At 38.7% G+C, this 21552-nt stretch overlaps 1 protein-coding gene across 1 annotated transcript in view; it reads left to right on the plus strand.

The window, feature by feature from the left end:
* The window catches only part of itpr2 (inositol 1,4,5-trisphosphate receptor, type 2), a 64072-nt gene that overhangs the window by 4842 nt on the left and 37678 nt on the right, over window positions 1–21552 (plus strand). Inside the window, 34 exon segments of the mRNA XM_032584538.1 lie at window positions 113–231; window positions 1394–1480; window positions 2611–2769; window positions 3418–3516; window positions 3605–3688; window positions 3787–3933; window positions 5026–5121; window positions 6192–6236; window positions 7856–8007; window positions 8855–8954; window positions 9046–9206; window positions 9290–9431; window positions 9549–9707; window positions 10484–10495; window positions 10497–10553; window positions 10555–10658; window positions 10842–10961; window positions 11201–11383; window positions 12215–12466; window positions 12538–12685; window positions 13380–13527; window positions 13966–14153; window positions 14268–14391; window positions 14475–14532; window positions 14622–14787; window positions 16263–16400; window positions 16784–16870; window positions 16955–17080; window positions 17182–17304; window positions 17391–17591; window positions 18930–19181; window positions 19295–19420; window positions 20446–20568; window positions 20845–20965. Of these exon segments, the coding sequence (XP_032440429.1) occupies window positions 113–231; window positions 1394–1480; window positions 2611–2769; window positions 3418–3516; window positions 3605–3688; window positions 3787–3933; window positions 5026–5121; window positions 6192–6236; window positions 7856–8007; window positions 8855–8954; window positions 9046–9206; window positions 9290–9431; window positions 9549–9707; window positions 10484–10495; window positions 10497–10553; window positions 10555–10658; window positions 10842–10961; window positions 11201–11383; window positions 12215–12466; window positions 12538–12685; window positions 13380–13527; window positions 13966–14153; window positions 14268–14391; window positions 14475–14532; window positions 14622–14787; window positions 16263–16400; window positions 16784–16870; window positions 16955–17080; window positions 17182–17304; window positions 17391–17591; window positions 18930–19181; window positions 19295–19420; window positions 20446–20568; window positions 20845–20965 (4407 nt within the window).

Raw genomic sequence — 21552 nt, forward strand, 5'->3', positions numbered from 1 at the left:
AAGTATTTAAGGATCTTTCAGTGTTGATATGTGGTTTGAGCACATTTCTGCCTTTGAGTGCAAGTGAAACCAAGCAAGTGTGGCAACTCTGAATTCATCTCTGGCTCTGCAGATTGCCTCTTCAAGGTGTGTCCCATGAACAGATATTCGGCTCAGAAGCAGTTCTGGAAAGCAAAACAAGGAAAACAAGGGAACAACAACACTCAGGCTGAGCTATTTAAGAAGTTACAGGTATAAAGTTTTTGTTTTAAGATGCAGAACCTTAACTTTCAGATCATGTTGTCAATCCACACTCTACACCTGTGATGTAGCATGGGTAGTTTAGTTGCCAAAAATTTTGATAAAAGATGGGTTACTTGAAAATATTATTTATCAAGTAGAAATAAAATGTAGTCTTCAATGAATTACTGGAATGAGAGTGGAGTATTTGGTGGAAAGGTTGCTGGACAACTATTGCAATGTGATATTTTGTTTTAGTACGAATGATGGAGTCAAATAAAAATCTAGAATAATGTGCAAATGGAAAAATGGTAAATGCCATTCATTTGTTTTGTTCTTGATCATGTTCAAAGAACCCTAAAACTGCTTCACACTACATTTAGTCATTCAACCATTCATACACACATGCATGTGCTGAAAAACACCAAGGCATTGCTTAATTAAACGATCTTTGCATGAGAACAAATTAAGGCACACAAAACAAATTTTAAATCACACATTTTCTCAACTCGAAGCTTTTAAAACCAAAACCTACGGCTAGGAAATAAATTGATTTTATTGATTAATCAAAATTGTGTATTTTGAGGACTCAGTTGTTGTAAAATCTGGATTTATTTTTCCTTCCACCAATAAACTCCTTGGATTTCCATAGTTCAGAGTGATGTCAACACACCTACATTAACAGTTCAAAATATGGTGAAAGCTTCTTCATTACTTGTGTTAAGGAGTGTTGTTGACTAATCGGTAGCTTTCATTAGCCAACTCTTCCTGTCTCACTTGAAAACAAGAGTCTCTAACTTAAAATGGTGTTAAAAAGTATTTGCCCTGTTCCAGATGTTTTTGTTTTCCTCTTTAAATCATGCCTAAATGATTTTCTTTGTTTAGAGAAAAATTATCCAAACCAAAAGTAAAATAGTAAAATGGATGCCCTTGTTATCTCTAAATAAGCTAATAAATATTTAGTCACTTGCTGACGACTCTGCACAGAGCATTAGACTTTTACAATACGTTGCAGATGAACAATATCAAACTTTTGCACGTCCGTTCAGACATGAAAGAGCTCGATATATGAAATAAGATTTGTTCACGCTTAGACCCAATAGGCACGATAGGAAAAACTGTGACAGCAGCTTTAACCTTCTTTAACTTTAAACTTTTGATTTTTATCTTTCAGCACGCTGCAGAACTGGAGCAGAAGCAGAATGATACGGAGAACAAGAAACTCCTTGGCGATGTTGTCAAGTACAGTAGTGTCATCCAGGTAGAGCCAATCGCTTCAGCAAACGCCTCTGGTTTCAAATCGTATTCAGCACATAGGCTTTGTTTGCCTTCTCTATTTATTGAGGATTTTGCTGCTGTCATTCAGGCGCTGAAACCTCAGACAGGTTGTAAACACAAGTGCTATTGCTTTCTTTGACTGATTAACCATGGAAGTGTAAAGCCACAATTTGTTGAGGAAATATTTGAACAGAATTTTTCTACTGTTAACTGATCCGTATTTAGATTGCTGGAAAGGTTTGAGCTCTTTTTAATATTTAAAAACCATCTTTATCATGTTACAGTATAAATTAAGAAACAATTTTTTTGAAGCAAAGCAGGGGAAAATATTTAAAAAGCTGAATCTGTCCACTGAACTTATTTAGTGATGATTCAGGAATTTTTAAATGCCAAGATTTGTGAAATGGTTTAAGAAATTTACATTGAAAAAATCCTGCATAAATTCTCAAGTTTAACTTAAAAATATACATTACAGACTATTAAAGCACTAATATTAATGTGATAAGAATATTAATCTATATAAGCATATATACACAAATAAATTAGATGTATACTAAATTATATTTATATACAAATTGGGAGATTATTACATAATTCACAGGATTAGGAATCAATTATAATCAACAATAAAACCATTCTGTTATTCTTGAAAATTATAAGAAAACTACGAGGAGTGACTAATGTAATGTAATCTAATTTATGTTATCAAGGATTACATAGCTTATTATATTAAACTCAGATCTATTTATTAATAATTTAATCAAGGTAAAGCGATGCTACTTAATTCTCCCTGAGGCATTACTGGGCCTAAATTAATGGGGGCTGGTGTTTGCGAATGTTTGTCAACAGAACATCCAGGTTCTCCTGTGCGGTTCTGATTGATTAACCTTACGCTGAATTAGTTTATTCAGTAAACCAATAAAAAAAATTGGTTTACTGAATACCCATTTACACAAGAACATTTAAACCAATTTGATCAAAATTGGTTTACTGCTATAAAACTAGTTGCAAAATTAAGAAATGTTTAAATATGAAACCAATCCAATTTGGAGAGTTTAAATAATTACTATGCTTTCCTTGAAGGTTCTAACCAGCGTAAATGTTTTGTTCTAGCTCCTCCACATTAAAAGTAATAAGTACCTGACGGTGAACAAACGCCTGCCTGCGCTGCTTGAGAAAAACGCCATGCGGGTTTCTTTGGACCCAGCTGGAAACGAGGGCTCCTGGTTCTACATTCAGCCCTTCTGGAAGCTTCGCAGTGAAGGAGACAATGTAGGTTTCTCTGATTTTGCTCACCTCATGGTGGTTCTATAACCAAAGAAAATAAAACAACTTAACATTTCTCTCTGTCGTCAGTGGACTGTCAGTTCATTGTGCGTCTCCAGTAACATTTCTGATTTTTATTCTTCCCTTCTGGCTTTTAGCATCCTATGATTGAAGGTATTGCCCCTGCTTCTGCATGGTTTTTGAGCATTAATCAGGCACAGAATAAAATGGGAAAGCATGGATGAAGAAACTCTGAGACTTTCTCCTGCATTGCACAGAAAAGTTTCAGCTACTGTTCCAGCAGCCGCAGGTTGCCTGTGTGTTTCTGCAGAAATGTCTGACCTTAAGGTTGCAACTTGTGCTGAGTCACAGAGCATGTTATCTGGAAGCAATGATACAGTTGCATTCCATTTTTCTCTTTAGAAGATAGATTTATATCTTGGCCACTGTATGAATGCAGTTTTTTACTCTGAGCATCCCAGCCACTCATCCACATGAAGCCCAGCATGTTGTGTTAGCACCCCTATAGGGAAAGAAAAAACAAATGTTTGCATGGGTCCATTCTTCTTTTCTGTTTGTTTTATCTAAGAACTCCTTAAAAAGTCCAGATCCATGTCTCTTGCCTGTATTTGACTGTGTCCAATTTGTATTGAGGTGGTGGTTGGAGACAAGGTGGTGCTGATGCCAGTGAATGCTGGACAGCCGCTTCATGCCAGCAACATCGAGCTTTTAGACAATCGTGGCTGCAAAGAGGTGGGACTGAATCACCTGCAAGAATCATACCAGGATGTAACATTTATTATTTCAACCTGTCTTCAATGCTTATTTTTCACTGCTGCAGGTGAATGCCCTCAACTGTAACACCAGCTGGAAAGTTACCTTGTTCATGAAGTTCAGTGACTACAGGGAAGACGTTTTGAAGGGGGTATGTTGACTTGTTACTGTTTGGATTTCATCGTGTTTTGACTGAAATGCAGTGCTGCTTTTTGGGCGATGGTCTTAGCATTTGCTTTCTTGCAACAGGGAGATGTGGTGAGGCTGTTTCATGCTGAGCAGGAGAAGTTCCTGACTGGGGACGAGTACAAGAAGCAGCAGCATGTCTTTCTCAGGACCACCCTGCGGCAGTCAGCCACCTCGGCCACCAGCTCCAAGGCTCTCTGGGAGATTGAGGTAAAGCACAAAATGGCACAATAGTCTCATTTTTATACTTTCCCCCCAGAAACAATGAGAACATTTCCATCAACTAACATCGGTAGCTATTCTCTAATATCTGAGTTTGTAGTCAGTGGCATGTCTCAAAAGAATATTGTTGGAAGTTTCCCAGGAACTTTTAGTTACTCATAAATTTCCATTGTATGTGGTATAAGCATGATCTACGACCAGCACTCTTTAAAATGGAAAAGACAAGAGAACATGCCACACCAGTTGGGGTAGTGTGTGTGTTTGAATCCTTCTAAAACAGGAAATGGCTGCAAAAAAATCTCATGACCTAAATTTTTCCATGAAGAGCAAAAGTTAAAAAGTGGAAAACAACTGAAACTGTTACAAAATAAGAAGGAGATCAAAGTATATTTCATCAACACACACACTGAGTGATACAAATGAGGTTTTAAAAATATAATATTTCTTATTCTGAGATTATGCTGTTGCAATTAAAAATGCTTCACTTTTTTTCGCATTTGTAACAAGGTGTTATTATGTTGTTAATGTTACTTCCTATTATGTTTTTGTTATCACTCTATGTAAGGATCACAGCAACCAGAAGAAAAACTGAAAAGAATATATTTTTATTACAAGCACCAGCAGAATGACCATGTTTGGATAAATTTAACTTTAGGCTGTAATTGTCCCTTTCATGCCTTAACTCTACAGCTCCTCTGCTATGTGCTGTGTTTGTTTTTTTTTTTTACTGGGTTCCATGTTTCACTTTATCAGTAGGCACATATTTGAAGTTCCTGTTATTGCACCACTGTTTGTACCAGGATGTACTTAAGTTACCATATCAGCGGCTAAATGCCATCGTGCATAATAAAGACAAAGCCACATTTCTGTCCCACAGTGATAGATGAAGTGATGTTTGCCAAGGGCTTGAAAATTAAAAAAGGGACCTTTTGTTTTTCTTATTTATGGATTCAATTTTAGTTTAACATGAAGCACTTCATTCAGCAGAATTTTGCAAAAAGAGTTGTACACCCTGAAGGGTTTTTTGCAAAATGATAATTCCACACACTTAATTTTTCCTGTTTGGTGTGTTTATGGTAGGTTGTGCACTATGACCCCTGTAGGAGTGGAGCGGGTCAGTGGAACAGTCTCTTCCGCTTCAAACACCTGGCCACTGGGAATTACCTGGCTGCAGAGGTGAGTCCGCATTTATATATTTATTTCTGGTTTTTTTTGATGAGTATGGCTTGAAGTCAAGATATTATGTTTGGTTTCCTCAGAAAATTTGATCATTATATAACTTCAATAACCTCATATATTTTGTACAAAAAATCTACAACATGCTCATGTTATGGATAACATAATCATGGTGAAAACTGCTGACTTGGTCATTGTTTAGGAGGCGGTAATTGGCATCATTCAAAAGGAGGGTCAGCCATAAAAGGTCAGGTAAACTGAAATTGTAAAACAGCGCAGAAAGTCGACATCATCGTTCAAAACTCTTCTTTCAGTTCACTGATTGGTTAGAATGAATTTCATCCTCAGAAATTGAGCTCAGTGGGAGAAATCCCAGAAGAAGCACAGAAGATATGAGAACCAAGCAGAGATGCTTAAAAAAGCAATTCCTAGTTTCACCTGGGCTAAGGAGAAAATGGAAAAGAATTGGACTGTTGCTTGGTGATCTACTGTTTTCTTTTTGAATGTATGCATATTTTGCTTACAGTTTCAGCAGATTATCACTGGTGATTTTGAAAAACTTGCCTGACTTGAAACTCATAAAAACTGTGTAATCCATCATCAAGATGAAGATGAGAGACACCAGATCTTGTACTGCAGATGAGCTGAAGACTGCCATTGAAGACACCCGGGCATCATTAGCACATGAGGAAACCACAGGCTGATTTTCTACACGCCATTCTGCATCAACTCTCGCAAAATGCCTTTATACTCTAATTTTGTGAGAAATTAAAGTTTGGGTTTTATTAAGCTGTAAGCCATAATCATCAAAATTATCCTTTTGTGTTTAATAAACTTCACATTTTAACTGAATAACTGCAAAAATGAACTTTTTGATATTTTAAATTCCTGAGATGCACCTTTTGTTGCATGGATACACACTTGACTTGGTTAAAGATGTTGGGTGACATGCTGTAGGTGGCAGCATTCCCATTGTTTTCTCTGATATTATCTGTTCCTAGGTGCTGTATTTTATGACAGTAAGGTTGTTGCCAGAACTCTCTGACTCTGATTGCTTAATTTCTCTGTAGATGAACCCCGAATTCAAAAACGGTACGGCAGAATCCCAAGGAGAGGTGAGTCGTTAAAATAAACATGTTTCAAAGCATGTGATCTTACAGGCATCTTATTATCAATTACTCATAGATAATCCACCCTTATGTGCAAATTTTTATGGTTTTTGATGTTAATTGTCCCTAATTTCTCAGTGTGTCATGGTAAAAATAAGCTGAACGCTAATGTAATTATTAGATTTTCAGTTCTGGTAACAATTACCACAGCAGCTTCAGAATTCAAGGCAGCTCTCTGTCTCCTGTTATTATACAATATCACTTGTTAAGTACTCACTCGGCTCACTCTGCAGATTTCTACACCCGCACTCACACTCGGAAACGAACTCTGGATCTGCATCCAGACGTTTCTCTCAGCTCGTAGCAGCTTCCCACATTTGTATTCTGCCGAGGCAAAACACACACAAGCCCTCAGCCCTTGCACACTTTCTTAAGCACATGCTGAATTTCAAACTCACAGGGGGCTTCTTACATAACGTCTGGGTGTGGGGGTGCCCAGCAAGCAAAGAGGATGGAGGGGGAAGGCAGACGTGCTGTCTGCTCTGCTTCACTCGCTTGTGCTAAACTGGTTGGGTGAGTCACCAGCAGAGGGAGGGGGTGGGAGGACAGAGAAGCTGAGGCGTGGAGCCAGCTCTGGGGAGCTTCCCATTGACATGCAGAGAACAGTGGGAGAAGTTAACCCTTACCGTCGTCTGCTGCATCTGAAGCCGCCCAGGAAAGTCGTGGCCGTCTGTCTGCTCGACTGTGTGATTCGATACATCATTAGTGGGAGATTCAGCCAACTGTACTTTGGCTCGTATCCATCTGTTTTCTGTCAGTCAACAGTAATTATCAGTATTTATCAACGTTTCAGCTCATTTGTCAAAATTTAAGTCTGGAGAGAGAAGCCAGGTTGACAAGGAGGGAATCTGTGCTCAGCTTTAAACAAATTTATTAGTCAGTTTTTTTTAAGGTGGACTAAAGTTGATGTAATTTACAATGAGTAAATTAAATAAAAACGGTGTCCATGAAGGTTTTTTAATCATATGTGTTTCTAACTGTACAATCATAAAAACACTGGACCATTACTTACCTTTATCTCTGAATCTATTTTCTGCTTTAGTCTAATTTGAAGAGATAGAAAAATTTAATGTGGAGAATCTTTGGTCAGCTTTTTAAAAATGCTAATAGTCCTGGAAAACATTTTAATTACTGTCATTGATATTTACTGCCTGAATCCATCCATTTGTTCATCTTCTGATTATTCCATCCCATTCCACCTTTATTTATCAAGCACTTGAAAAACAACCCAGTAGGCCAAAGTGCTAACCAGAAATATTGTCTGGGGAAGAGAAACCAGATCTCTCTGTCCTTACAGTCTATATAGTAGGAATGTCTGACCAATCCTACTATCACAAGAAGATGTCCAAAATCCTCTGCCTAAGTTGAAGAGTAACATTAAACCAGCAGAATCCACCGTTTCCCTTACATTTAAGACTAACTGCCTTAAATGTTGTACAGTTAAAACAAGTTCCTGCTGTTTTCCTAAAATGAGCTCAGTGAATTGCAGTTTGGTATCATGAGACGATGGTAGAGATGACAAATAGTGATTACTTGTATCATTTCAACCTTTGTGTTTAATGCAGAATGAGACGGACGCTGGCTTCTCCAACAGGAAGCACCAAGCCGCAGAGCGGATTGCCTACACTCTGGTTTCTGTTCCCCATGGGAACGACATTGCATCTCTGTTTGAGCTGGATGCCACCACCCTGCAGCGGGCGGACTGCCTGGTGCCCAGGTCAGTATCTCACCTGGTGGCGTCCCAGTTATCCACACTCTTTAGCCTGTTTATTTTCACAAACAAGTGACCTTGAGTGATGCACCTCTGCAGGTGTTAATGTTGTGGGTTGACTCATCATTTCCAGGTGTTTCAATCCTGAAACTGCGGAATTATGCAATTATCTATTATCTAAGTTTGTCATAACTGATTGAATCCAAGTTCCTGTTTTTAATTCTAACTACTTTAAAAATGAAATTTGACCCATTTCACTTTAAGGCTTCAGTGCAATATTGAAAAGTCGGTAAATTGTTTCATAATTTGCACTGCTTTTTAAAGACACTTCTGTTGTTATAAATCTGTTTTTCTATACTGCACTGATATACTGTATATATCCAGTTTTCTTGTTTTTATTCAGTACACAAGGACATTATGTACATTTTTAAAAAGTTCTCCTACTCCTTCGCATATCTTTTGAATTATGGAGGAAAAAAACAGTATGGTCTTTTTTTTTTGGTATTTATTAATACCAAAAAAGGAAGCTTATTTGCAACTTTTATCTTCAACAGTAAGTCAAAGCTTGAATGTTTTTGTCCAAACTTTTAGATCAGTGTGGCTTCACACAACCTTCCAACCATTTTTCATATATTTTTTTCCCATAGGCATTGTTTTATCAGCTTTTTCTTAATCCTAAGTTTATTTTAAAATAAAGAAAAACTGAACAAATGACCAAAGGAAAAAGAGACTGAAAGAAAACAAGTTGGATTTTATAGGGTAGTAACTGAGTGAAAAAACCCAGTGATAAATTCTCATTTAAAATGTTTTAAAATGACTATTTTTCACGTTTTTTGGCTTAATCTTTCACCAGAAACTCCTATGTGAGACTTCGGCACCTGTGCACAAACACCTGGGTGACAAGTACAAACATCGCCATAGATACAGAGGAGGAGCGTCCGGTTATGCTCAAGGTTTCCATAATACTGCTACACACACACACACCTACATACGAGTCAAATATACTGAGTGCTTTACATGCGTTTTATTTATTTTTTTTGCTAGATTGGTACCTGTTCCACAAAGGAGGACAAAGAGGCGTTTGCCATTGTATCCGTTCCTTTATCTGAGGTCAGAGATTTGGACTTTGCAAATGATGCCAACCAGGTCCTGGAGTCCACTGTGAGGAAGCTTAAGTTTGCCAACATTACTCAGAATGAGAGGAGGTACAGACAGCGAAATTAAATGATGCGGCTTACAACTGGAGGTGTTGGTTCATTTTGATTTTTGAGCTGGATTTTTCCTGCAGGTTTGTGACAACGCTTCTAGAGGACCTGATTTTCTTTGTGTGCGTGGTGCCAAACAATGGGCAGGATGTTCTCTCTGTGGTCACCTCCACGCCCAACCGTGAGCGGCAAAAACTCATGAGGGAGCAGAACATCCTTTCCCAGGTCAGTACAAACACGTTTATTGAACAAATTTTGTATGCAAATGTATCAGTAAATTATTACATTTAGGCCTCAAGATGTTAAAATGAGAATCAATTTTATCCTTGATGTTTTCTGCAGATTTTTGGCATTCTTACGGCTCCGTTCAAAGATAATGGCGACGGTCCGATGCTAAGGTTGGAGGAACTGGGAGATCAGCGCTACTCTCACTTCAAGTACATGTTTAGACTCTGCTACAGAGTGCTGCGACACTCCCAGCAGGACTATCGTAAGAACCAGGTATAAAATGAGCCTTGTATATGTTTGTAGTATGAACTCATGTAATTATGTGAGGTAGTTGAAAAATGAAGTTTGTTACTGTAGAAAATAAGTATGCACAAAGCAAGCTTTTTACTACCCAACATACACTATGCAGCAGTAGTTTAGTAAAACAAGACTAATTGTTTCTACATTCTTCTACCAAGATGTAAGGAAAACTGTCATTCATTTTAATCCTCCTTTGCAGGTCGGTTGCAGGTCTTTTAGCATATAACTCTATCAGCTTTGCTTGCTTAAACTGAAATTTTTACCCTTAACTTTATGCTTAGTCAGATTGGATAGAGATCATGGGGTGGAATACATATCTTTGCCACATTTTTCTGATTTTATTTGTTTACTACACAAAATGGAAAAGCATAAATGCTTTATTTACTAATTTGTTTTGGTTTATCATGTAAAATTCCAGAGAAATACAATGAATTTTATGGTTGCAATGTGTTAAATGTTCAAATCCAGGTGGCCTATAAATTATTTTTCAGTCGTCCTTGGCGTCATTCTTGACATTTTACAAGGTACATTATTAATCAATTATCGCAGACGTAGCCATTATTATGAACTTTCATCATGATGAGAACAACCGTCCCACTGTTACCCTCTTCACATTTCTTCGACTGTTTTTTTAAATTAGGTGGCTAAAGTGGTTTTAGTCATGCTGTAATGCCTTTGTGCACCTATAAAATGATGCACCATACATAAGAATGATTCTTAATATGTAATTTCCTCTACCCTACCTGCAGGAATATATAGCCACAAAGGTTCCCCATCATGCAGTCTCAGATGGGGTATGAGATCCTGGCTGAGGACACAGATTACAGCGGCTGCTGCCACACAACCGGAGCTGCTGGAAAAACACATCACGGCCAGAGAGATCGAGACCTTTGTCAGCCTGCTGAGGCGAAATCGAGAGCCGAGGTGAGACACAAACACCTCTCACAAAGCAAGTGGTCCATTTTCAATAAAGATAAAATTCAGAAATTTGGTTTAATAACGCCAAGACAATACATAATGTGTCTTGTTTGACTTCCTGTCATGTAGTTGGTCCGAATCTGTTATTCTGGTTAATATTATCCATTCTTGTTTGATCTACTCTGTCAGGTTCCTGGATTATCTGTCTGATCTCTGTGCGTCCAACAAGACAGCCATCCCCGTCACGCAGGAGCTTATCATTAAATTTATGATAAATCCTGTCAACGCAGACATCCTTATTCAGACCAAGTGAGTCGAACCCTGAGATGTCTGTTTTAACTATCTTGCCTTATTTCACATATAACATTTTTGAACATGTTTAAACATACGCACAGTCTCCTCAGTGTGTGTGAACTTTCTTGTAGTGCTATGTCTGTTTTGAAATGAAGATTTTGTCCTGCATCAGTCCTATATAAGTACCGTACATGCTACATTTGTCCAGTGCTTCATTTTATATGTGCTTTCCTTCTATCCCCACTCTCCACTAGGCTAATCTCAAACTCAGAAAACTCTATGGATTCCTCCTTCTCCCCAGATGATGGGGATGAAGAGGAGGTTTGGCTCTACTGGATCGACATCCACAAAGAGCCTCATGGCAAATCCATCCGCCACCTGGCCCAGGATGCTAAGAATAACCATAAAATTGATGCAGACCTCCTTACCTACTACAGGTAATGAGTGTAATTCAGTGACTCTCAAAAAGTGAGGCATGTCCTGAGGGGGAACATTCACATTTTCAGCCGTTCAGTTGGTTGTTATACCAAATATTAAATAAGCCGGTCACCTGGTGACAGCTAAATCCATTTAGGCATCTTAGAGAATGTGAGGAAAACTTTCCGATGTTCAAATTGAGCCCCAGAATGGGGAAGAAAAGAGATATGTGACGTTGAGCTTGTAAACGTCTGAATATTCCAGAAACTCCTGCTCTACTGGGATTTTCTCGCATAATCATCTTAACGGTTTACAGAGAGTGCTAACAGTTGTGTGGACAAAAAACTGATTGATGTCAGAAGGGACAATAAAAATGCATTATATTTGTTTGGTTGTAACAGCCAAGGTATGTAGAATATCATTTCTGAATGTTGAAACCGATGGTCTGAACCCAAAGAAAACCAAACCAGGAGCCACTCTTTCCACAGGCTACCAGAGCAATGTCTCTGATTATGTTTGTATCTGCATCACTACAGTGTATGACACAAAGCCCACACTTTGAGTCATGCAGACTTAAGGGAGTTCAAAAGAGGTCCAACACAATATTTACAAGATTGTCTTTCAATGTTGTGACTTTGATTTGCTTCCATGTTAAACATTTAGCATGTTGGCGTTTCCACAACAGCAGCACTAGGTGCACAAAAGTTTAAACATATTAATTTGAATAAATATAGATATATTTAAATGTGATCCCTAAAAAGTGTAAGAACCACTGACTAAATCCTGCATTGACACTAAAATCAACACACACGTTAAAATGTTTCCGCCGTCTCTCCTCTCGTCCTCTGCAGGTGTCAGCTGAACTTGTTTGCCAAAATGTGTCTGGATCGTCAGTATTTGGCCATCAACCAGATCAACGACAAACTACCTGTGGATCTGATCCTGCGCTGCATGTTTGACGACTGCCTGCCCTACAACCTCAGAGCCTCCTTCTGTCGCCTGATGTTGCACATGCATGTGGACTGCGAGCCACAGGAGGCTGTGGTTCCGGTGCGCTATGCCCGTCTCTGGACTGAAATCCCTTCCAAGATCTCTATCAAAGAGTGAGCATCTGCATGTTGGCTGACTCGTCTTATTTGTAGGCGAATTCTCACCTGTTTGATTTATTGCTCAGGTTCAAGTATGAGTTAACAGTCGACTCAAGAGAGGAGATGAAGAAGAAATTTAAAAGCACCATGGAATTTGTTGATGATTATCTTAAAGATGTGTTCAACCAGCAATACCCATTTGGGGACAAAGAAAAGAATGAACTCACACTAGAGGTAAATATACTTTGTAGGCCTGTTAGTCTATGTCATGTGTGACATTCAGCTGACCATTAAAATTTGTACTGAAAATAAATATGTTTTAATCTATTAATCCTGTCAAAATACATACTGCATTTATTCAGAAAGTACAGTTAATTCCTTGCTCCATTATAACAAGTAGAATTAAACATTATATCCAAAAAGATTTCAAAGTTTCCTATAATGACAGAAAAAGATTAAGAGTATGTCATTTTTATTTCCTGGCATGCTCGTTAATTTGGTTCAGTTTGACAAAATAAGCAAAGATTCAGAAAATTCAAGCGAGAAAGAAAGCGCTTTCAACAACCTTATTCTGAAAATCAGAGCTGCCAGGTGTTTTACACATTGTGAAGCCTGCAATTATAATTTATTTTCTCACTGGTTGCACTTCATTGAATCTTTCTCTCTCACACACATTTTTTATAGGACATATTTTTCCATCAAGCTCCAAAATCAAAATGACAACTGTATGTTTTACTTGCAGTTAGATGTAATAATAAACTAATTATTTGCATTTTTGTTGGATTGTATTGTATTTAATTCCTCAAATGTATATTATCGTTTCAACTATTTTTGTGAAAATGTTAAGGTAGTTCTTGAATACATGAAGTGCAAACATTTCTATGGCTTTCTTTCACTATCCTGATTGTGATCATGTCCCCTCTGTTAGGTGGTCAATCTGGCTCGACACTTGGTGTACTTTGGTTTCTACAACTTCAGTGAGCTGCTGCGCCTCACACGCACCCTGCTGGCCATCCTGGACATTGTTCAGCAACCTTTCGGCTTGCTTAGCAAGCTTGGGAAGACTCCAGAGGCCGGTCAGCTATTAGGATCATTTTTGTGATCATTTGTGTGCATTGAAGCGAGGTCACTTAAGAATTAAACTGACACTGGTTTATGTGTAGCAAAATAAGGGTAGATTAAAGCTAATTATCTGGTTTTATTTCAGAAATTTAGACATAACAGATCAGTGTTATGTCTTACGCTGACATAACACTGATCTGGTTTGCTCTGGTATGCAAACTTAGAGCAGTTTATAAAAGCATAAAGATTGAAATCATCTCTAAAATGTTTTATTGTGACTTTTGTAATAATAGTTATGAACTGAGAACAAAGAATATAGTATGACAAATTTGAAAGGCTGAGTTAATGTTGCCGAGTTGTTTTTGTTTTTATTGTTTCACCAGCTGTAATCATTTAAATGTTGATGTTTCACACACAAACAGACTAAAAAAAAAACAACCTCTCCCTTTTAGGAAACAATGTTTTGCGCACAATCCACGGCGTTGGAGAAATGATGACTCAGATGGTAATGAGTCGAGGCGTGCCGCACGGTTTGCCTGACACGCCACCGTCCCTGCGCTACGGGATAGGACACTTTCTCCCGGACAACGAGGACGTCGTGGTGATGGACACCAAGCTGAAGATCATTGAGATCTTGCAAGTATGAACTGCTGCTGAATATTTGATCCATTTCAGGGTTTTTTTTTTTTTTTTTTTTGCCTGTTTCAGTTTGAATGCCTTTTTAATCCTTGTTCACATTTTGTGCTCATTTAAGTTCATCCTAAGTGTGAGGTTGGACTACAGGATCACTTACCTACTGTCCATCTACAAGAAAGAGTTTGGAGAAAGTACAGTGCCTGACAGCTGTTCCTCAATGGCTGACTACCCTCCAATTACATGTGAGATTTGTCTCTTATTGTTCACATCCTAAAGGTTTATAATATTGGATGTTAACGCTTGCCATATTTTAATCATCTGTTAGCTTCTGAGCCTGACATGGATGAGATTGCAGCGAAAGCAGAGAGCATGTTTGTAGGAAGGTTGGTGTAGCTACGTCCTGACATTGTTTTGGCAATTTTTTTCCATACGGTGTCCAACATTCATACAAGTCTACTTTTGTGTTCTGTAGCTCTGAATTAAGCGTGTTAGAGCTTGATGATGAAGGTGGCCGCACATTTTTGAGGGTTCTCATTCATCTCATCATGCAAGATTATCCGCCTCTGGTCTCTGGATCGCTGCAGCTCATCTTCAAACACTTCAGTCAGAGAGCTGAGATGCTGCAGGCCTTTAAACAGGTACACAATAAATGCACAATTGGGACATTCCCAATAATTTACAGAGTGGTTATTCTTCAGTTTCTTACTGAATTTGGTGCATAGCATCAGTCAAAAACAGTAAAGGCATAATCCACACATGTCAACACATTTACCTCACTTAATAATAATCAACAGGGAATAAAACGGTTGCAACAATGGACAAAATGTGTCAAACAAGGTGTGCTGTTGAATGCCAGTTATTTTTCTTAATGTTTTTAACTATATTGAACAGACAGTTTTTATTTTTCAAGAACAAGTTGTCAAAGAAAGCTGTAAAACCAAAGGTTAAAAAAGACTCAACAAAGGATCTTTAAAATTTGTTGTTGTTTTTTTTTTTGCTGTTCTTGTAAACTGCTGCAGTTTATTAGTTAAACTAGAGAGAAGTGTCTGCAGTAGTTACCAGGTACCTGTAGCTGTACACAGTCATCTCTAGAGATCCATTGATTACAGCAAGTTGGGGAGTTTTCCTGTCTTCTGTGACCAAGTCTTTTGTTTTGCTAATATTTAACTTCAGGTAATGTTTATCACACAGCAAGTAATCGTCAGCAGGTTTCCATCTTGCAGAACGCTGACAATAAAAGTGTCATCTACATACTTGAGGATGAGGTTGTTTTCAAAGGCATTTGCATTTAAAATATTCAAAAAGAGGAGAAGACACGCCTGACCTGACTGTTTTCTGAATAGGACACTGTTGCCGCCTATATGTCACCAAACTGTGGGGTTGAATTATAGTAAAAACCGACGTCAAACCCACTATCAAAAGTCTCGCCTGGGTTATTGTGCCCTCAAGATGCTTGGGCAGATAATTAAACAGTGACAGTTGTGCCCTCTGCTCCTCTGTGAGGCTGGTAAGAAAACTGCAAAAGGTCAAGCTGGCCATGTACTCAAAGCTTTTCATAGCAATAGAGTGCAAAGCCATCAGCTCAAAATAATTAGGCCCTTTTGGAGATTAGGCTTTTTTTTTGCCATGGGTACAATTATAGATTCTCTACAGAGCTTGGGAACCTTCTGCCTAAATAAAAAACGGGTTAATCGGTTCTATAAAATATCACAGAGTTGTTCTGCACAGACTTTAAGGATTCTGCTGTGATCCTGTCAGGCCCTGGACTTTTCCTGATGTGACATTGGTGGAAAACATACCTGACTGAACAATGATACCAAGACCAGAGAAGACGGAGCAATTGTTCAATGCTCTAAAAATACAATTATGTACGTTTATAAAATTCCATTCATCAATGAAACACAGATAAAACACCTGCATAGCTTTTGCAAGCTGCACCTGATCCCTATAATTCCCCACCTGTTTTTTTCATTGTTCAGTCCAATTAATGGATTAGTGAAGGGACTTCTTCTCAACTCAAATGAAAACTGGTTTTGTTTCAGGAATGGGGCCACTTCAATAGGGATGCATAAAAACATTTTGTCTCTGATTTTCCTTTTTTCTGTAATTTCAGGTTCAGCTCCTTGTTTCAGAGCAGGATGTACTCAACTATACACAGATCAAGGAAGACCTGGACAAGCTGCGTCTGACTGTGGAGAAGTCGGAGCTGTGGGTGGAGAAAAGTGGAATCTACGGCAATGACGAGTTAGGGGTAAGGCAGAGTGAAGAGCCCCAACATGTAGATGCTTACCTGCTGTCCAAAAATCACCACATTAAATGCAAATGACAGTTTTCAAATTATGATTTAATTTAATAGGAAAAAAGCTGTTATAACTTTTAAAACGATGACTAAAATTCATTATCAAATAATTCAAAGATTGAGACAGAATCATAGTTACACTGTTACGGAAAATTAATTGCAAATATTTAGAAAGCACTCACTAAGTTTTTAAGTCTTTTTTACAGTCTTATTTTTGTTATTTTTATACTATGTTCTATCAGTTAGCTACAGACAGTATGTGGCTATATTGTCTGTATTCATTTTGGCTTCGTTTTAAAATTATCAAGCTCACAGTGTCCACCTTCCTCCTCCAGGATGCTGTTCTGAGTCCGGTGCAAGATGGGGAAAACAAACCTCAGATGGATAGTAACCAAGAAAACAACTATGAAGTACTAAAATGTGTGAGTTTCATGTCTTCATTTTGCCGTTCTGACTGCCCAGTTTTTGGTATTTTTCTGGAAAAGATTTCTGTCTCCCATCATTAGATCCTGGAGCGCTTCAGTCGGCTGTGTTGTGTGAGTAAAAAGAACCGTTTGCAGCTGCAGAGGCTGCTGAAGAACATGGGAGCCCACACTGTGGTGCTGGAGCTGCTGCAGATCCCCTACGAAAAGGTGAGAACCAACATTAACATCTCCATCAACACGCAGTTATTGTTGGTGTTTCTGTTTGATCCCCCAAATGTCTTTAACTTTATTTGTGTGGCTTCTTTCAGAATGATGAGAAGATGAATGAGATCATGAAGCTGGCTCATAGCTTTTTGCAAAACTTTTGCAAAGGAAATCCAGAAAATCAAGTTCTGCTACACAAACACCTGAACCTCTTCCTCACTCCTGGGGTTTGTTCACTTCACTTTTTGCTTTACTAAGTATAAACAGTTTTAAATAATTTCTTCTTAAAACCATTATGCCTGCTTTTTGCTAGCTACTGGAAGCCGAGACGATGCGTCACATCTTCATGAACAACAATCAGCTGTGCAATGAGATCAGCGACCGCGTGGTCCACCATTTCGTCCACTGCATCGAGACCCATGGACGTCACGTTCAGTACCTCAAGTTTTTGCAAACAATCGTGAAATGTGACGGGAAGTACATGAAGAAATGTCAGGACAAAGTCATGACTGAGGTAGAAATTTAAATGTGGCATGTCACATGCTCACAAGGTGATTTGGACCCAGTATTTATGCATGCAGGATGTTGTGAGGGTCCCACACCTTCTTAAAAGGTGTTAAATTGGATCAAGATATTTTCAGATTAAGCATGCAAAAGGGAGTAAAATCTGGAAATACAAACCATGAAAATGTTCTTGTCTCCATGAGAAATCTGTGGAGATACAAATATGGACACAGAAACAATGTAATAGAATTAAGAGTACTTCTCCTATGAGAATCTATCAGTAAAGGCTACATCACACACAGACACACGCCCACACGCACACAGACACACACACACACGCACACACACACTACTATGTACAAGGCATACACCAATTTATCAGTAACCAAGTAAGATGAGTTCCAACAACAAAAACAAGAAGAAACTAGACAGAAAAGTCAAATTATTCTGCCATATGACATGAACGAGGTAGCAAATGTTTACAGTCATATTACATCACAACAATATAATGGCGCTATCATATATGGAGCCTTACTGCAGTGAGAAACAAACTGTTATTGAACTGTGAAGTTATAGATCTGAAATATCTGCCAGAGGGTAACAGTTCAAACAGATGGTAAGACGGGTGGGAATAGTCCTTTAAGATGTTGTTGGCTCTAGAGAGAGAAAGTCTGCTAGCGATGGAGGGGAGAGAACATCCAGTGTTTTTTGGTGGAGGGTTTCTCCCCCCCCCTGCAGTCTTAGCTTACCAAATAGTGATTCAGTTTGTTAAAATGCTCTTCATGGTAGCTCTGAAAAAGGACAACAGCAGCAGCTCATCACTTGGTTGTTTTTTTTCTTTTTTTGAGGATCCTCAGGATCATCTGGAGGTGGGTGAGGGTCATCCAGGGTCAGCATTGGTTTTGATTTTTGGTTTTCAGGGAGGATAGTATTGAAATCAGAGCTGAAATCCACAAACATCCTGAAATAACTGTTTCTGATTCCAGATGGCTTACAGATGTTTGAAAAGTGTCAAAAATGCAATCTTCCATATATCTGTTGGACCTGTTAGTGCAGGTCAAAGGAGGAAGGAAGGCTTAGGCTGAAGCGTCTTAACACCAGTTTCTCAAAAAGATTGTTGAGCTCTTCAGCCAGTGGGATGCTGTCATAGTTGTAGCACCAGTTTGTCCATCCAGTATTTCACCCAGACCAGACATGGATAGCTTCAGCACTACATAATTCATTGTAAACTTTAAGTTTTTCAAACAGATTTGAATTGATTTAGGTAGACCTAGAGTTGGAAAGTTTGTAAATATGAAATGTAAACTTCTGTATCTGCTTCTTGCTCTTTTTCTGTTTGTCCAACCAGTTGGTGAATGCAGGTGAGGATGTGCTGGTCTTCTACAACGACCGCTCGTCGTTCTCGGTGCTGCTGCAGATGATGGCCTCTGAGCAGGAGCGGGCAGATGAGAACGGATCCCTGGCGTACCACAACACGCTCGTAGACCTGCTGGCCGCCTGCACCGAGGGCAAGAATGTCTACACTGAGCTGAAGTGCAACTCGCTGTTGCCACTGGATGACATTGTTAAAGTGATCACTGATGTCAACTGTGTGCCAGAGGTAAAGGTTCATTATTGTGATTTTATTTTCTTTGTAGATTAATCTTTGACACATTTTGGTTTCTGTTTTTTTTTATTTTATCTGGAAACGTCTTAATTCTGTGTCCTCCAAAGGTTAAAACTTCATATGTGAATTTTGTGAATCACTGCTATGTGGACACTGAAGTGGAAATGAAGGAGATCTACACGTCTTCTCATATCTGGAGGCTATTTGAAAACTTCCTGGTCGACATGGCCACTGTAAGAAAACTCACACAGAAAGGTCACACTATTTATTTTTTCTTAATGAGGCAGTAAACATTTCAACATTCATCAATGTTTCTTTTGCTGACACACAGGGCCTATTCTATGAACCTTTTTTTTTTTTTTTTTTAGCATTACAACCATAAGCTTCTATGCTTATTATCAGGATTTTATGTGATTGAGCAATATGAAGTAGTGCATAATTGTGAAGCAGAAGGAAAGTAATAGATGGTTTTATTTTTTGCACATAAAAATCTAAAGGTTTATCCTTTAAATAAGCCTAAACGATTAAGAAAACATGTGCTATACAGTAGTATTTCCAAATTTTGAGATGACGATATGACATACATACATTTACTTAACAGTAATAACGTCTTTCTGGTTTGAGAAAAAGCAATGACTCCATATTTCCATCTCAATAACAAAGTTTTATTGAAAATGTTGCGTCTGTTTAACATCCGAATGGCTGATGCTTAAAGAAGTGGCTAGCACGGGACAGTTATCTTGCAATATCCATATTGCTTACAGTAATAGTGCACTAATCATCCATTTATAACATATTGTGTAAACATCTAATTATGTAAATCCATCATAGAATAAAGTTGAATAAAATTTAAGCCAGGATTAGTTTCTAAAACCAATCTCCTAAGTTCTGAACATCTTGCAGAGCTCTGTTAATTTCCATCTTAAAATGTAAATGGCATTAATCAGAGAAGCAGCCAAAAAACCCAGAGTAACTCTGGAGAAATTGCAAAGACCCATAGCTCATGATGAGGAATTTGTTGACAGGACACTATTAGTTGTGCCCCAAACCTTGGACATTATTGCACAGTGGCAAGATGGAAACCATAGACGAAATAAAGTCATTAGAGGTCCTGCTTGCAGTTTACCACAATTCTTTTTCTTCCATTGCAAAATTATGTTCAAGCTCAAATGATAAGAATGCTTCTGCATTGGACTTTCCGAGAAGTGAAACATGACTGTTTCAGACTGGTTCATATCCTTTTGCTTTTGTGTTAAAGATGTGCAACACTACGGAGCGTAACCGCCCAGATCCCCTGGACAAGTATGTGACAGAGACAGTGATGGCCATCATCAGGAGTTTCTTTGAGTCACCGTTCTCTGTGAACTACTCCATGCTGCAGGTACTCTGTTCATGTCAAACATGCGGCAGCTTTTTGCTTCTCCATGGTAGCAGTATTTCAGCCACAGGCTTCTTTTGTCACTGCACATTCACCTGGGATTTTCCTAGCAGACGTTTTAAATTTAGAGCACTTACTGCGGTTGTTTCGTACAGTCTGTACAGATTAGTCCTGTCAGTTCCGCTGTTGGTGTGTTCCTGATATTCTTTTATATAGATTTGTCTGCACTTTTGCCCTTTGTAAAAGAATAGCATCTTGTGTTCTTTTGTTTTTTTACAGAATAACCAGTCTACTTTCATCAAGCTGCTCCAGTCAGCTTTCAGAATCTACAACCTTAAGGGGATTAATTCAGCTCAGAAGAGCAACATTGAGACCTGTATCAAGGCGCTGGCTGATGTCGGTGAGTCTTGATGGAGAAAAAGTTGACAAATACACTTAAGTATCCATCAGCATCCGTACACCTCCTAGCCTTTCCAGGACAGATCGGATACATAGATCTCCAGCAAGTTCTGGGTCCCCCCTGGGGCCTGGAAATGGCTGGAAAACCTCCAAAGGAAGCCGGACATTGGGCATCTTGATCAGATGTCTGAGTCTCCTCAATTGGTGGTTTGGGGTGCAGTCAGACTAAAAGCAATTAAGTGATCCTGATGACATTGCTGACGACATCAGGAGGCAAACCTCGCCTGTATTAGGGAGACCAGAACATCCTCATAGAAATCTGAGGGGCGGGAGATCATGTAGAGCACCTGCTGGTCACACTTTGGCTGCTGGAGCTCAGCTGGGCTGCAGCTAGACTCCCCTCTATGTGGGGCCACCACGTCGAGATCAAGTGCCATGCAAGTTGGGGGGCAGGCAAGAGCGAGAGCCTTGGCAAACCAATTCCTGGTGGCATAATCAAACTTTAGCGATATTTATGGTTATTTAAATTTATTTGAATCTGCTTGTAAAAGGCAGGGCAAATTTATTTATATAGCACTATTCATACAA

This window comes from Xiphophorus hellerii, chromosome 2 (genome assembly GCF_003331165.1).
Source record: "Xiphophorus hellerii strain 12219 chromosome 2, Xiphophorus_hellerii-4.1, whole genome shotgun sequence".
In the NCBI taxonomy this organism is placed as follows: domain Eukaryota; kingdom Metazoa; phylum Chordata; class Actinopteri; order Cyprinodontiformes; family Poeciliidae; genus Xiphophorus; species Xiphophorus hellerii.